This window comes from Equus quagga, chromosome 1 (assembly GCF_021613505.1).
Source record: "Equus quagga isolate Etosha38 chromosome 1, UCLA_HA_Equagga_1.0, whole genome shotgun sequence".
NCBI lineage: Eukaryota > Metazoa > Chordata > Mammalia > Perissodactyla > Equidae > Equus > Equus quagga.
The window spans coordinates 134,137,493-134,152,285 of record NC_060267.1 but is presented as its reverse complement, the minus strand read 5'-3'; the positions used below and the strand labels follow the sequence as shown (position 1 = coordinate 134,152,285).

At 49.1% G+C, this 14,793-nt stretch overlaps 1 protein-coding gene across 2 annotated transcripts in view; it reads left to right on the top strand.

The window, feature by feature from the left end:
- The window catches only part of NISCH (nischarin), a 35,217-nt gene that overhangs the window by 1,852 nt on the left and 18,572 nt on the right, over nucleotides 1-14,793 (top strand). For both annotated transcript variants that reach the window (XM_046657870.1, XM_046657859.1), the window contains exons 2-7: nucleotides 912-995; nucleotides 1,688-1,870; nucleotides 10,134-10,182; nucleotides 11,118-11,281; nucleotides 11,660-11,755; nucleotides 13,063-13,158. In XM_046657870.1, coding sequence (XP_046513826.1) covers nucleotides 912-995; nucleotides 1,688-1,870; nucleotides 10,134-10,182; nucleotides 11,118-11,281; nucleotides 11,660-11,755; nucleotides 13,063-13,158 — 672 coding nt within the window. The remainder of the gene's footprint in view (nucleotides 1-911; nucleotides 996-1,687; nucleotides 1,871-10,133; nucleotides 10,183-11,117; nucleotides 11,282-11,659; nucleotides 11,756-13,062; nucleotides 13,159-14,793) is intronic.

The window sequence follows — 14,793 nt, the reverse complement described above, 5'->3', positions numbered from 1 at the left end:
CTGGAGGGGCAGCTCTCAAAAGCTCCTCTCATTCCTCAGGGCTGAGCCCCTTCTCTGAATGGGTGTGGGGGATGTGGCAATCCAGGTCCACGCTACTGTTTTGTCTCCGGGTGTGCTGAGTTGAATATTACTAACACACCTAGCTTTTCCTGAACATTGGCTGCGTGTCAGGCCCAGTACAAAGCATTTTGTGTGCATTACCCTATTTGATTTTGAAACTACCAGATTTTAAGATGGAAGAACTGAGGCTCCCAGTCAGTTACCTAAGTGACTCATACATAAGCCACAGCCAGGAAATGGCAGGACCAGGTTTTAAACCCAGGTCTTCCTTGACTCCAAGACCCATTCCCTTAAGTGCCGAGCCACATTGTCTTCTTTTGGGGCTTGCTTGTCCATCACTGCCTTTCCCCCACCCTCCCATCAGCTTGTTAGTACCTTAACTCCTGGCTCAACAGCAGAATTGATAGCCACAAACCAGCTTAAAGGTTTGGAAAAGGACTTGCTTCCAGGATATTGTCAGGGCCGGTGGGGGGCAGGGGAGGGAGAATACAGCAGAGAAGCTGGTCCTGCCAGACCTGGCCCTCTTCTGCCTCCTTTGGAAGGAGTGGCCTTGCCTGCAGCTCAGGTTGGATTGGGCTTTGAGTTGCCTGGAGGCTGGAGGTAAAAAACTAGAGATGGCATACTATGATAGTCACCTTTTCCTCCTTGAAGTGGGATAAAGCCACAGACTTATCCCATGTGCCTGCCAGATCCAGTGCTAGGGCCGTGGAGGTTGCTGAGCCGGGGCCTGCTCCTCAGCCGGTGTCAGGTGCAGCGGCTGGGGGACAAGGGCAGCCCAACTTAGTCCTGCAACAAGGGCCGGGGCTCTCCTTGTTGCTCAGTGGGCAAGGGCTGTCGGTTTTCCCTTTTAGGTTTACATCATCCAGGTCACGGATGGCAGCCATGAGTGGACGGTCAAGCACCGCTACAGTGATTTCCATGACCTGCATGAAAAGGTAACCCTTGAGAGCCGGGGACCCTTGTCTCGGGGCTTGGTAGCTTTTAGGTCAGGGTCCCATTGTGCCACACACTAGTTTTAGAGCAATGCCTCATGTTCTTTAAGAAACCAGTTTATTAATGTAATTGGCAAAAAAACCGGTGGATCCTGGGAGTTCACCCCTAGCATGAGATGATGTGCGAGGAGCATTTTTGAACTTCAGTTTTAAGATTGCCAGTCCCAGCTCCAGTGGGAGATGCTGGGACAGTTTCCTAGAGAGGGAACAGGTTTGAACTTGTTCCACCTGACTATTCCAGAGCCTCTACTTGAATATCTGGCTGGGATTCCATTTCTTTCTTAGTTTGTGCAGAGAGTTCCCTTTCTCTGGGTCATTTGCAGCATGAAGTTTTAAAGACAGGCCACCACCCTGATTGGTTTTCATTCTGATTTGGAAAGGATGCTAATTTTAGGGGCCTGGAGGTATTACTTATCTGAATGTCTGCAAAGTCTGCAGATGGAGTTGTATTGGTATTTCTAATACTAATTGCACTTGATGAGACCAAATCCCAGGTGCACTAGTTTGAGCCCTAATCCTGGTTTCTTCTGCCAGGAGGGCCGGTGGAAGTTGGGACAAGTGCCTGCCCTTGGGCTCCTTGCCTTGTCTTGCGCACTCACGGAACTCTTGATTGACAAGCTTATGTTTTCTTATAGCTCGTGGCAGAGAGAAAGATTGATAAGAATCTCCTTCCGCCCAAAAAGATGATTGGGAAAAACTCAAGAAGCTTGGTGGAGAAGCGGGAGAAGGATCTGGAGGTCTACCTGCAGACGCTCCTGGCCGCCTTCCCGGGCGTGGCCCCCAGGGTGCTGGCCCACTTCTTGCATTTTCACTACTATGTAAGTTCCTCTTGGGTTTTCTCCTTTTCCTGCAGGCCCTCAACTGCCAAAACTCGAGGCAGCAAACCACTGTAGACCTCATCTTTGAGGAGAGGTGGGATGGAGTTTGACCCTGAGGTTAGAAAATGGAGGAACATCACCCTGGTGGGGATGGAGTGTGGGCAGAAGCATGTTCGTTGACAGATCTGTGTTACGTTAGACTAACTGTGGCCACAGAGAGGTTTCCTCCACCACAAGGCATTTTGTTTAGCAAAAACATCCTGTAGGTGTTGAAGCCAGGTTTCTATCCAAATAGATGGGGATAGAATAGAAACGTCTGACACCTGGCATAGACTAGGATTGAGTTGTTGGTTCACAATTCAAGACTAATTAAGGGATCAGGCTGTGTTGGCAGAATATTGCCATTCGGAGCATCCTCAGGGTCCTAGTGCTGAGACTGAGGGTAGCTCCCTTCCTCTGCTGGGAGTGGATGTCATGGAGCAGGTCTGCACTTCCTTCTGGGTGGAGGAACAGCTTTCATGGGCTGCTGGTGACGGAATGAGTTGTCATACTTGAAGGAGGGAAGTTTGGCAGTGTGAAACCAAAACAGTAAAAACAGCTAACAGTTCCACTTCGGCAAATTTATTCTAAGGAAATAATAAGGCAACTGTGGAAAGGATTTAGGTACAAAGGTGGTCCTTCCAGGGTTGTAACCAGATACTGAAGACAATCAAAAGTGCGACAGGAGGGGATGTTGTTAAAAAAATCAAAGGGTACAACTATATAATTGGATATTAGGCTGCTGGAAAAATGGTGGTGTGGCAGTGGATTTATTGACATAGAACAATAAGTCCATTGCTATATGAAAAGAGCAGGCCATAAAACAGTATGCAGAGTATGGTCCCGTTTTTATTTTTAAAAAGCTTATTTGAATATACTTATCTAGGAAACTTCTAGAAGGTTATACATCAAAATACTAGGAGTAGTTGTCTCTGGGTGATAGATATTTGGATAGTTTCCATTTAATTGTTTTCCCTTTATGTGATGAAGATGGGAAAGAATCCACTGCCTTTTCAGGCTCTCCTTTTAGGAAGAGACCTGTGGGTTGTGGTCGTAAAGGCCCAAACATATTTAAAACACAACTTTCCTGAAGTATTTTCAGAGTAAGACTTTCAGAGAAAGCTGACCCTTTCTTGGAGCGCTAGTTAGAGCCTGGAAATTAGGTGATAGTGCTAGCGTTGGGCCACCGAGCTTGGAGGGGCCGTGTGGGAAAAAGGGTGGCATTGACACGTGGCAGATGTGTACATGCTTTGAATTTTAGTTAGCACATACCAGCAATGTATGTGGTTAGCAGCCGTTTCCTGTTGTAGACTTTTTTTTATATTTCCTTATGTGAAAAGACACTTCCATTCCTTATGGGAGTCTTTCTGATAAACTTTACTGGCTAGTATTTTAAGAAACAGTGCACTTTAAGAAAGCTTTGATTAGTTATTTAAGGATAAAACTTAATACACAGCCCATTGAAAGTACAATTCATTGCCTAAGACCTGGGCCTTTGAGAAGGTCATCTCGCTGCCTGCCTCAGGTTTGCCCACCTCTGGGCGTGGAAAGGCCTGGACTGCTGTCTGGGTGTAGGTTTGCCCGGGATGGGCCTGGGGCCAGCCCACGTCTGTGGTTCTGGTTTGAGGCGTGCTCTACTGCTTGGAGCAGTATGGACAGAGTTGAAATTACTCTTATCGAACAGGCTCCTGGGTTAGATAAATCCAAGGATTTAAAAGTAATTGACTCATCATGAAATTAAGTGAGGGTTTCTCTTCCAGGGCACTATTGACATTTTGGGCTGGGTGCTTGTTGTGGGGACTGTTCTGTGCATTGTTGAGCAGCATCTCTGGCCTCTGCCCACCAGCTGCCAGTAGCACCTCTCCCACCCAGTTATGACAACCAAAAATCTCTCCAGACATTGTCATATATCCCCCTGAGGGGCAAAATTATACCTGATTGAGATACGCTAGATTAGATCTCCAAATGAGTTTGAACAAACAAAGCCTACAAGATTTGTCAGCCTTTTCTATAGACTGGGAGCACTTAGGGAATGTTTCTTGTAACCTTTGTCCCATCAGTGTCCTCTCTGAAATTGTTACCAGCATGCTCCACCTCTTGTCGGGCTGACATTGGACAGGGTAGACCCAGGGAACCCTATTTGGCTAAGTTGTGGATTGATTTTTTTAAGTTGAGATACAATTCACATATCCTAAAATTCACTCTTTTAAAGTATACAATTCCCTGGTCTCTAGTATATTCACAAAGTTGTGCATCTGTCACCACTATCTAATTACAGAATATTCAGCACCCTAAAAAGGAACCCCGTACCCATTAGCAGTCACTTCCCATCCTCCCCTGCCCGTAGCAGACACTAATGTACTTCCTGTCTCTATGGACTTACCTATTCTGGATATTTCAGATAGAAGGGATCATACAATATTTGGCCTTTTGTGACTGGCTTCTTTTACTTAGCATACTGCCAAGGTCCATTCCTAAGCATAGATCAGTACTTGGGTCCTTTTATGACTGATGTTCTGTTGTTTGAATATATCACATTTTGTTTATCCAACATCAGTTGATAGACTTTGGGTTGTTTCCACTTTTTGGCTAATATGAATAACGCTGCTATGAACATTCATATAGACGTTTTTCTGTGGACGTGTTTTCAGTTCTGTTGAGTATATACTAGGAGTAGAAATGCTAGGTCATAGGGTAACTTTGTTAACTTTTTGAAGAACTGTAGGGGCCGGCCCTGTGGCTGAGTGGTTAAGTTTGCCTGCTCTGCTTTGGCGGCCCAAGGTTTTGCAGGTTCGGATCCTGGGTGCGGACCTAGCACTGCTCATCAGGCCATGCTGAGGCAGTGTCCTACATAGCAGAGCCAGAAGGACCTACACCTAGAATATACAACTACGTACTGGGGGGCTTTGGGGAGAAGAGGAAAAAAAAAAGATTGGCCCACAGATGTGGCAACAAAAGAAAAAAAAGAAAGAAGGAAATTATTTTCCCCAGCAGCTGCACCATTTTACATTCCCACCAGCAGTGTATATGTTCTCATCTCCTCACATCTTTGTCAACACTTGTTACTGTCCATTTTTTTTATAGTTGTCCTAGTCGGTGTGAATTAGTATCCCATTGTGGTTTGATTTGCATTTCCCTAATGACTAATGATATTGAGCCTCTCTTTTTTTTTTTTGAGGAAGATTAGCCTTCAGCTAACATCTGCTGCCAATCCTCCTCTTTTTGTGGAGGAAGGCTGGCCCTGAGCTAACATCTGTGCCCATCTTCCTCTACTTTATATGTGGGAAGCCTGCCACAGCATGGTAGTGCCATGTCCACACCCAGGATCCAAACCGGTGAACCCCAGGCCGCTGAAGCAGAATGTGTGCACTTAACTGCTGCGCCACCAGGCCAGCCTCTCGAGCCTCTTTTCGTATGTTTATTGGTCTTTTACATGTCTACTTTGGAAAAATGTATTCATATCCTTTGCACTTTTAAAAATTAGGTTCTTTTTGTTTTTTGTTGTTGAGTTGTAGGAGTTCTTTATATATTTTGGATATTAGACTCTTATCAGAAATGTGATATGCAAGTATTTTCTCCCATTGTGTAGATTCTTTTCATTTTGTTGATAGTGTCCTTTGAAAGACAAAAGTTTTAGATTTTGATGAAATTCACTTTTTTTCCTTTGGTCATTTATGTTTTTTGGTGTCATATCTAAGAAACCATTGCCTAATCCTAGTCACAAAGATTTACAACTATGTTTTCTTCCAGGACTTTTATAGTTTTAGCTCTTCTGTTTAGGTCTTGGTTCACTTGAGTTAATTTTTGTATATGGTATGAGGTAGGGCTCCAACTTCATTCTTCTGCAGTGTGGATTTTAATGGCAATGAAAGAAAGCACTGCTTCTCTCCCCTGCCAGCTCTGAGACCGGGAATCTAGGGGCTGGTGCAGCCCTGGGTTGCTGTGAGAGGGCACTGGCCTGTTGCTGTGCTGTCTCTCTCTAGATAGCTGTGCCCTAAGACTCCTGGACCCTCAGTGACAGACCTCATCCTAGAACCCCGATGGCAGAGGTTTTCAAATTCAGTGCAATGGAATCCCACGGAGAATTCCAGCACACAATTTTGGGGCAGGACGTCTAGCTGTGGACTTGGGAGGCAGGCAGAGCCAAGGTTAGCTCCCAGCCCTGCTGCTTCCTGACATTTTATTCCAAGTCAATCATTTAACCTCTCTGTGTCCCAGTTCCTCTTTTGTGACCTGGAGGGTGATGACCCCAGGCGCTTGAGGATTGCAAGAGACTGTGCAGTGAAGGTAAAGGGGCTAGAAGAGCAGTGGGCTCGTGGCAGGGGCTCACCAGGTGCCAGCCAATACCACTGCCCTAGTAAGGAAAGTGCTCAGTTCTCTTCAAAGGTGGCATTTAGATCATTTTCTTATTTTAAAGCTAGTTGGCTAGAACAGAGATACTTTTTAAAATCTGAAATCGTGAGCTGTAATGGAACTGTTACCATTTTAACATTGGCTTCAACATCCGTTTTATTTCTGTCATTTGTTTTAGTTGCAAAGGACTGAGGCTGTAAATGATAACAGATTTCTTTGCAACTTACTTACAGTCTTGGAGCCCTCTTCAGTCAAAGTTTAGGCTTGAATCCCTCAATGGGGGATTTTTAAAGTCGAATTGCTCATAATATACCTGACTCCTACTAGAATGCCTCATCACAGATGTGAAATAAAAGTTGAACAGGGACCCCTCCAGCCCTCAATGTGTGTGTGTAAACTGCACAGTGACATGTATTGGAGTCCCTTGCTAATGCCCCACTGACACGTGCTCTCCTCACGTGTGTGCCAGCAGGAGTGTCGGGCTGCCTGGGGTTCTGCGCTGAGGGCAGGTGGGTGGGTGGTGGGGGCACCTGGTCACGGGCTCTGTGTACGCAGACATGCTCGGTCAGGATGTCGGTCACAGAGCTACAGCCCAAGGCTGCACACCGACACATTTGGGGGTCAGTGTTATAGTGTTTTTTTGTTTTTTGTTTTTTTTTTGAGGAAGGTTAGCCCTGAGCTAACTACTGCCAGTCCTCCTCTTTTTTGCTGATGAAGCCTGGCCCTGAGCTAACATCCATGCCCATCTTCCTCTACTTTATATGTGGGACGCCTACCACAGCATGGCCTGCCAAGTGGTGCCATGTCCACACCCGGGATCCAAACTGGCGAACCCCAGGCCGCTGAGAAGCGGAGTGTGCAAACTTAACCGCTGCACCACTGGGCCTGCCCCAGTGTTATAGTTTTTAAACATAGCTAATAATTTTTATTGAGGCATTAAGAATATCTTTCTTCAAAAATACCTTTCAATTCAGACATTTGTGGCGCCCTGAAGCACTTCAAGTCCCTTCAGCACTTCAAGTCCCTTCAGCACAGATTGGGTGGGGCATGTGGGAAGTCCCCTTTCCCCACAGATAGCTCCTGGCAGTATCAGCAGCAGCTTAGACTGGGGGCCACCAAGGCCCCCTGTCTCCTCCTGGCTAAGGGGAGGCCTGACTGCCCACAAGGCCACAGTTTAACCAGAACACTGTCTGGGGATACAGACAAAATGCTTCTCTGATGGGACTAGTGCTCTAGATTTGAGGGCTGAGGCGTTTCTTTGTTCCTCTGTGATTAAGGATTCTCCCAAGGTGAAGATCAGCCTGGGGAACTAAGTAGATAGAGTTGCAGCAGCGCACTTCCTGTGCCCCAAAGAGCAGGGAGAGAAATTGTTACATAGTTTGCATTTTAGATTGCTCAAAAGTGAAGAGGGCTCTGCTTAGCATGAACCCTTGGCCCTCACCATCTCTCAGCTTTCTGTGTTTTCCAGAAGTTCCAGTCCTCTCCCCTTAGCAGGGCTAGTGTTGACTCCAGCTGCCTGAAGAATTGTAACTTTGAGGGTGAGGGTTGTTTGGTACTGATGGTGGGCAGGGTGCCCTGTTCCCATGTGAGGCCGCAAATACTGGGGCCGGAGAGCCCTGGGAGCTACTCTCAGGGAATTGAGGTGGGTGCATACCTATCGGCAGCCCCTGGGGGCTGCTCAGGAATCTGCGTCTTTCGAGGTTCCTCAGGTGATTCTGACTGCGGGGAGGATGGGGAAGTACCGATTTGGAGACGGGGCTTGGTTCTCAAACCTGTTGGTAGAGGAGTGAGCCTTGGATCCTTCTCAGCTCTTCCTGATCTTCAGTTCTCCGTGGCAGCCGAGGAAAATGTCGTTGAGTTTGCGTTGTTGCAAGAGGCTGAAGTTGAGCTTCCGAGGGAGCTGACGGTCCATCCTCGCTCTGGCTGCAGCCTCAGAGCTGCGCGGCCCCTCTCGGGGCCTTTTTGTACTGGACACTGCATCTTGCCAGACCGAGTCCTTGATGCTGGGGCTGTATTTGCTCATTTTTCTCCTTTGGCTTTTTGTCCATTTGTGGGGGTAGGTGAGTTATTCTCATATTATGTATAAACTGAATTTCAAGCAGATTAAAGAAATCAGCACTTTTTTAAAAAAAAGATAGCATAAAGTACTAAAAGACAAAATTAGGAGAATCTGTTTACCATCTTGGGATGGGGGAAGAGGCCCCAGAAATCATGAAGGAGAATAATCACAGATTAAACAGCAAAGACATGAAAAACCTCCCTCTATTGGGAAAACCACTGTGGACTGTGCGCAAAGGTGAGGGCACGTGCTTGGGGAGAAGGTGTTTGCAGCACATAAACACCCGTTAGAATATCAATTATGTATAAAAGAGAAGAAAGAGACAAACAACCAGAGAAAAACAGGGAAAGGACACTGTCTCTCCGGCAGCCTGGTGCCATTGGAGTCCCATACCCGTGTGAGTGTCACGTCCTGGTGGCAGAGATGCTCCTGTGAGTTATGAAGGTGATTGTGCAGCCTCCATCTGCACCTGTTTACGAAAAGGCCTGTGGGCTGCCATCTGTCAGTTAGTTAAATATCTTACCTGCAGGATGTGGGGCTGAGGGCCTGGGGGCCTCTGGGGCCCTCCCAGCCCCACGATTGTACCACTTAAGTGCTGAGGCAATTGCTCTGTACACAGAAAGGCTGGCTTCAAGGCCAAGTGCTTGGGAGTGTGGCTCTGCTAGTGTGCAGCCATGTAAAATTGGAGCATTGCAGCAGTTCTGACTTCAGTTTGCTCTTCTGTGAAAAAGGGTTCAAAATAACATCAGAGTTTCGGGAGGATTGAGTGAGCCAGTACATAGCGAGAGCTCAGGCCATTGTCCAGCGTGAACTAAGACCCCAGCACATTAGCTGTTAATACAACTGAAGGCTTGTACTCGTCATGCCTCCTTGCTCACATCATTCTTTTTTTTTATTCTTTTTTTTTTTCTTTTTTTTCCTTCTTTTTTTTTCAAAGATGATTAGCCCTGAGTTAACATCTGCTGCCAATCTTCTTCTTTTTGCTGAGGAAGACTGGCCCTGAGCTAACATCCGTGCCCATCTTCTTCTATTTTATGTGGGACGCCTGCCACACCATGGCTTGACAAGCGGTACATATGTCTGCACGCAGGATCCGAACCGGCGAGCCCCGGCCGCCAAAGTGGAACGTGGGCGCTTAACCGCTGCCCCACCGGGCCAGCCTTTATCACATCATTCTGAAAGGAAATCCCTCCCTGCCCTTTCTCGTGACCCTGGGGCTGAGTGTTACTGTTGCAGGGCTTGCAGGGATGAGCAGGTGGAAGAGAACAAGTGTTCAGTCTCTGCTAAGACACCTTTGGATCATGAAAGAAAGTGGAAATGGCCACTCTTGGGGAGGGTTGGCTCTGGGAGGGGAGGTCCTTTATCCCACCAGGGTGATGGGAGCCTCTTTCCAGAAGAAACAGGGCCCTCCTCTGTTCCATGCCCTCTCCTCGGATCTCCTAGGGCTAGTCGTGGGAGCGCCTGGCTTTCTAGCCCGGTGCACTCTGCCAGTACCCTTGTGGGCTTGTCCTCTGTGCCCACCTGCTGGACCGAGTGCACCCAGCCAGTGCCCGTGTGGGCTTAGAGTTGCAGCATTAGTCTGCTTTCCGTTTTTCTTTTGAGAAGACATTTAAAATGTCCATATAACTGGGAATATTTAGTCTCCTTTTCTAAGCACCTTGATTAGTTTTAGGTTTACCCTCTCCCTCATCTTGTTGAACTTTCTGAGAGCTGTCATTGCAGCAGCAGAGGAGGTAGATAGCAGGGATTGTGCACGTCCTGGTGACTGGGGGCAGGTGGACTTTCTGACTAGGGGTTTTGTTTTCCCTGCAGGAGATAAATGGTATCACTGCGGCACTGGCTGAGGAGCTTTTTGAAAAAGGTACGTGGCCAGGGCTCCTGAAACGCGGTGGGCAACTTGGCGCAACCTGTTAGGTGGCCAGAATTCCCGGGTGGCACTGAGCTCCATCTGTTGGGCTGTGCCAAGTAAGTCCCAGCCAGGCCCCACCTCCCTGGGGTTGCCCAAAGTCCTGAACCTGGTCCACAGTCAAATCTGCCCACCTCCTTAAAGGACCCTGCAGGATCTGTTCCACAGCCCTATGGTGGAGTTGTGGGAGGTGGGTGGCAGCTACTTTCTTGGACCTGGTTTGTCCTTACCTGGAAAGGTTCAGATGGCAGACAGAAACCGAACTTGGGTCATGGCCCTGCCAGAGAGCATGTAGCTAACATGTGATGAGTACTTCCTGTGGTCTGGCCTTGTGTGCGGCATCTTACTACTTTCCCCACAAGAGGTGCAGATGAGGACACTGAGGATGAGAGGCCCAGTAACCTGCTTGAGGGTACTTGACTAGAAGGGGCAGAGTGAGGGCCAAATACCTCTTTCTGGCTCAGAACCCCCGCCTGCTCTCAGGCCCTGCGCTGTGCTGGCATCTCAGGCCTACACCTAACCTCAAGGTGTCTGATCTTGGAGGTTGCAGCGTGGGTCTGTTATCCACAGTGCTGGCTCTCATCGGCTTTGTCTTGGTCCAGTGCCTCAGGTTTTGACTGAGCCTCGCCTCAGGGAAGCTCCCTGGCCACACATTCCCAGGACCCTTCCATCCTCCGTAGTCCCGTGTCCAGGGTCTGCCCTGTGCCCATTATGAGCTCAGGAGGGCAGCTGCTTCTGCGTGCTCAGGGCCGTGGCTTTGTCCTGACAAGGCGCAGTGCACGTGAGTGCTTACCAAATGCTTGTTAAACTGTTGGCAGAGTGGGCAGACGCCCTGGCTGCCTGCCTAAGCCGGGGCCGGGTGTTCACCCTGCGGGGCATGGCCATTGCAGGGGAACAGCTCCTGGGGGCCGGCCAGGTCTTCGTCATTGGGCCCCTGCAGCTATATGCGGTCACCGAGCAGCTGCAGCAGGGAAAGCCCACATGCGCCAGTGGGGACGCCAAGACTGACCTTGGGCACATCCTGGACTTCACCTGTCGCCTTAAGTACCTTAAGGTAAAGCTGAAGCCGCTCATTTGTGGAGAGGCACTCAGTTGTGGTCACGCAGCCAAAGAACTCATTGGCTGGCAGTGCGTGTGAAGGAGACTGTGTGGGCCGTGGGGGAAAGGCCACCTTTGGTGTTCTTGGCACTGCACTTCTGGCTGTGAGCACCAGGGGGCAGTCGTGACCCAGTGTCCCCTTGCTTGAAGCTCTGCTTCAGCATGCTGCGTTGACCATAGAAGTGGTGAGTGGAGGTCATGCCCAGTCTGCCTCACATTGCCAAGCAAAGCTTCAAGTGCAGGTTGACAGCTGCTGCAGCACTGCCCCATGAACCCCTGTGAATGGGGGTGGTTGCAGCAGCATCCCTAATTCAAACCATATCTGTGGCCTCAGGTTTCTGGCACAGAAGGACCTTTTGGGACCAGCAACATTCAGGAGCAGCTACTGCCTTTCGATTTGTCTATATTCAAGTCACTTCATCAGGTGGAGGTAAGGCCCAGTGCCCCCGGCGTGCAGGCGAAGCTGGACCCTCCACAGGCATCGTCTTGCTTCTGATTGTCTGTGACTGAGGAGTGGTTTTGATGTCGGTGTCTGGACTTAATTGTGAGGCAGTGTTGCTTTCATATTTGACAGTATGTGGCAGAGTCCATCTTGGTAAGTCAGGCCCATCTGAAAGCAGAGAAAGAGGGGCACCGGCTGCTCTTGGCTGGTGTGTGTGTCTCTGCCCCTCACATGGGCAGCATTTGGACAGAGTGGAGCACCCGCGCCTGGTTCCTCTGGGCCTCCTCATTCGAGGGTCAGGCAGATGAGCAGAGGGCTTTGGGAGTTCTCTACCCTCTGGTGTGCCCCCACCTGACAAGAAGTACTTTGCATTATTCACTATTGAACTGGGTTCACGAAGCCAGTTTTGTTACCAATTTGAAAGTCTTTTAAAGCCTCTGTTTCTTGGGTGTGGTTTTTGTGTTCAGCCCTGTGCTGAGCCAGCCATGGTGTGCACTCCTTGACGAAATCTTCCCAACAGCCCTGTGAAGTGGGCGCTTTTGTTCCCACGTTACAGCTGAGTTAACTGAGGCTTAGGGAGGTAAGGAAGTTTGGACAGGATCACATAGTTAATAAGGGGAAAGCTGGGATCTGGATTCAACTGAGTCTGACTCCAGAGCCTCTGTTCCATATTGGACTATTCTGCCTGCAGCGTTCTGGGCTCGTCTCAGAGGCCTTGAGGACCACTTCCCTTGATGGGAACTTGTGGTGTGTGCCTCAGCCGGTGCAGGCCAAGGAAGGACTGGAGGCTAAGAGGAGCACCCCACTCAGCCCCGGCTCGGCTGGCTGAGGCTCTGCTGGCTGGGGTCTGGGGGGGTGGAGCTCGCAGGTGGCTTGAGGGGTCGTGTTTTGGCCTGTACCCTCCCTCCCACTGCAGGAGGGCCGAGGCCAGTGAAGGGCTTGGGGAGCAGGAGGGCCCACCACACTCGCTGTGTTGAGGAGGCCCCTTGCTCCCCATCTCTGGTTTCCATGGCTCATGCTTTCTATCCGCCTGCTAAGCCCCCTAGCAGCTCCTAGAAACAGAGCAAATGGAGTTCATTGTTCATTGTGAGTCTTACTAGATACTTCAGAGAATGTTTAGTTAGTGCTAAAAATTGGGAAAAAGAGAGACTTAGGGTTTGAGTAGCTTCTTGCCTCTAAGGATTCAGGTTTGCTGATGATTGTGCTCCTTTTGTGTATGGGTGACAAACACCCACTTCCTGGGACTTCTGACAGCAACAGTGCTGTTTCTGAGACACAGTTGTTTCTTGTTCCAGATAAGTCACTGTGATGCCAAGCACATCCGGGGGCTGGTCGTGTCAAAGCCCACCTTAGCCACCATGAGCGTCCGCTTCTCAGCAACTTCGATGAAGGTGAGCGCCACCTGTTTGCAGCCTGGGGACTGTCTGCGGGGCAGGGTCCTGTGCAGTAGTCCACCCACCAAGGGTAGGTGTGGACACTGATGTCTGTCAGAAACCAGAGGCTGGACCTTGCTCTGGGCCTGGGCAGCCACATACTCATGAGGGACCTCCTGGCATTTAGCCCCTGGGATGCGTTAGTCGACGTCTTCATCAAAAATCAATGCTATTAGGGGCCAGCCTGGTGGCACTGTGGTTAAGTTCACGTGTGCTCTGCTTCAGCAGCCCGGGGTTCACCAGTTCAGATCCTGGGTGCAGACATGGCACCGCTTGGCAAGCCATGCTGTGGTAGGTGTCCCACATATAAAGTAGAGGAAGATGGGCACAGATGTTAGCTCAGGGCCAGCCTTCCTCAGCAAAAAGAGGAGGATTGGCAGCAGTTAGCTCAGGGCTAATCTTCCTAAAGATAAAAATCAACGCTGTTAAACAAGGTATTTTAAGGAACTGGGTCCCCTCCCCACATCCAAAAAAAGTCACCTTTTTTTTGTTTTTTTGTTTTTTGAGGAAGATTAGCCCTGAGCTAACATCTGCCAATCCTCCTCTTTCTGAGGAAGACTGGCCCTGAGCTAATATCCGTGCCCATCTTTCTCTACTTTATATGTGGGACGCCTACCACAGCATGGCTTGCCAAGTGGTGCCATGTCCACACCCAGGCGAACTGGCGAACCCAGGGCCACCGAGAAGCAGAATGTGCCCACTTAACTGCTGTGCCACCGGGCCGGCCGCAAGTCACCGGTTTTTGATGAACAGATTATTAAGCAGTGTCAAGTGACAGGATGTTTATCAGTTAGATGTAAATGTTTCTCTAAGCTAAAAAAGCCCTGGCTTAGCACTCATTTGTGTATTGTTCTCTGGACTTAAAGGAGACAGGTGAGGTTATTGATACGGTGGGCCCTGTTGTTTGTATGTGAACAACAGAAATACTCGAATTGAGAATGTAAGAGGTTTCTTTTCTATTTAGTTTTTTATGGATTGCATCTTAGTAGTACTGAAATCCTTCAGGCGCAGAAAAAGCATAGAGGCTACTTTTACAACTCACAGTGTCTGATCCAGATTTGAGTTTGGTGAAACTTGAGGTTTACTGGCTGAAAGAAGGAGGCTTGTGTTGAGAGCAAGGGTGTCGGGCAACCTTGTCCTTCTCTGAGGCTCTCCCTGCTGCCTGGCTCAAGGGGCCTGAAATGATGCGTTGAGATAGGAGAGGTCTCGTGGGCATCAAAAGTCAAGGCCAGGAAGCCGGCCTCCCTCACCTTCAGTGGTGTCCCTGCGCTCCATGCTGCTGCCCTTGTCTCTGCATTGTTGGATTTCAGCCCTTTGAAGTAATATTAAAAGGGCCTGCTATCCGCAGTGGGGACCACAGTGCCAGCTTGGAAAGCACAGTTGCCCGGAAACACTGAATTTTGACCCCTCAGCCTCTGAAATTTTATTTTATTTTTTATTTTTCCTTTTTCTCCCCAAAGCCCCCCGGTACATAGTTGTATATTTTTAGTTGTGGGTCCTTCTGGTTGTGGCATGTGGGACACCACCTCAGCATGGCTTGATGAGCGGTGCCATGTCTGTGCCTAGGATCTGAACCAGTGAAACCCTGGGCCC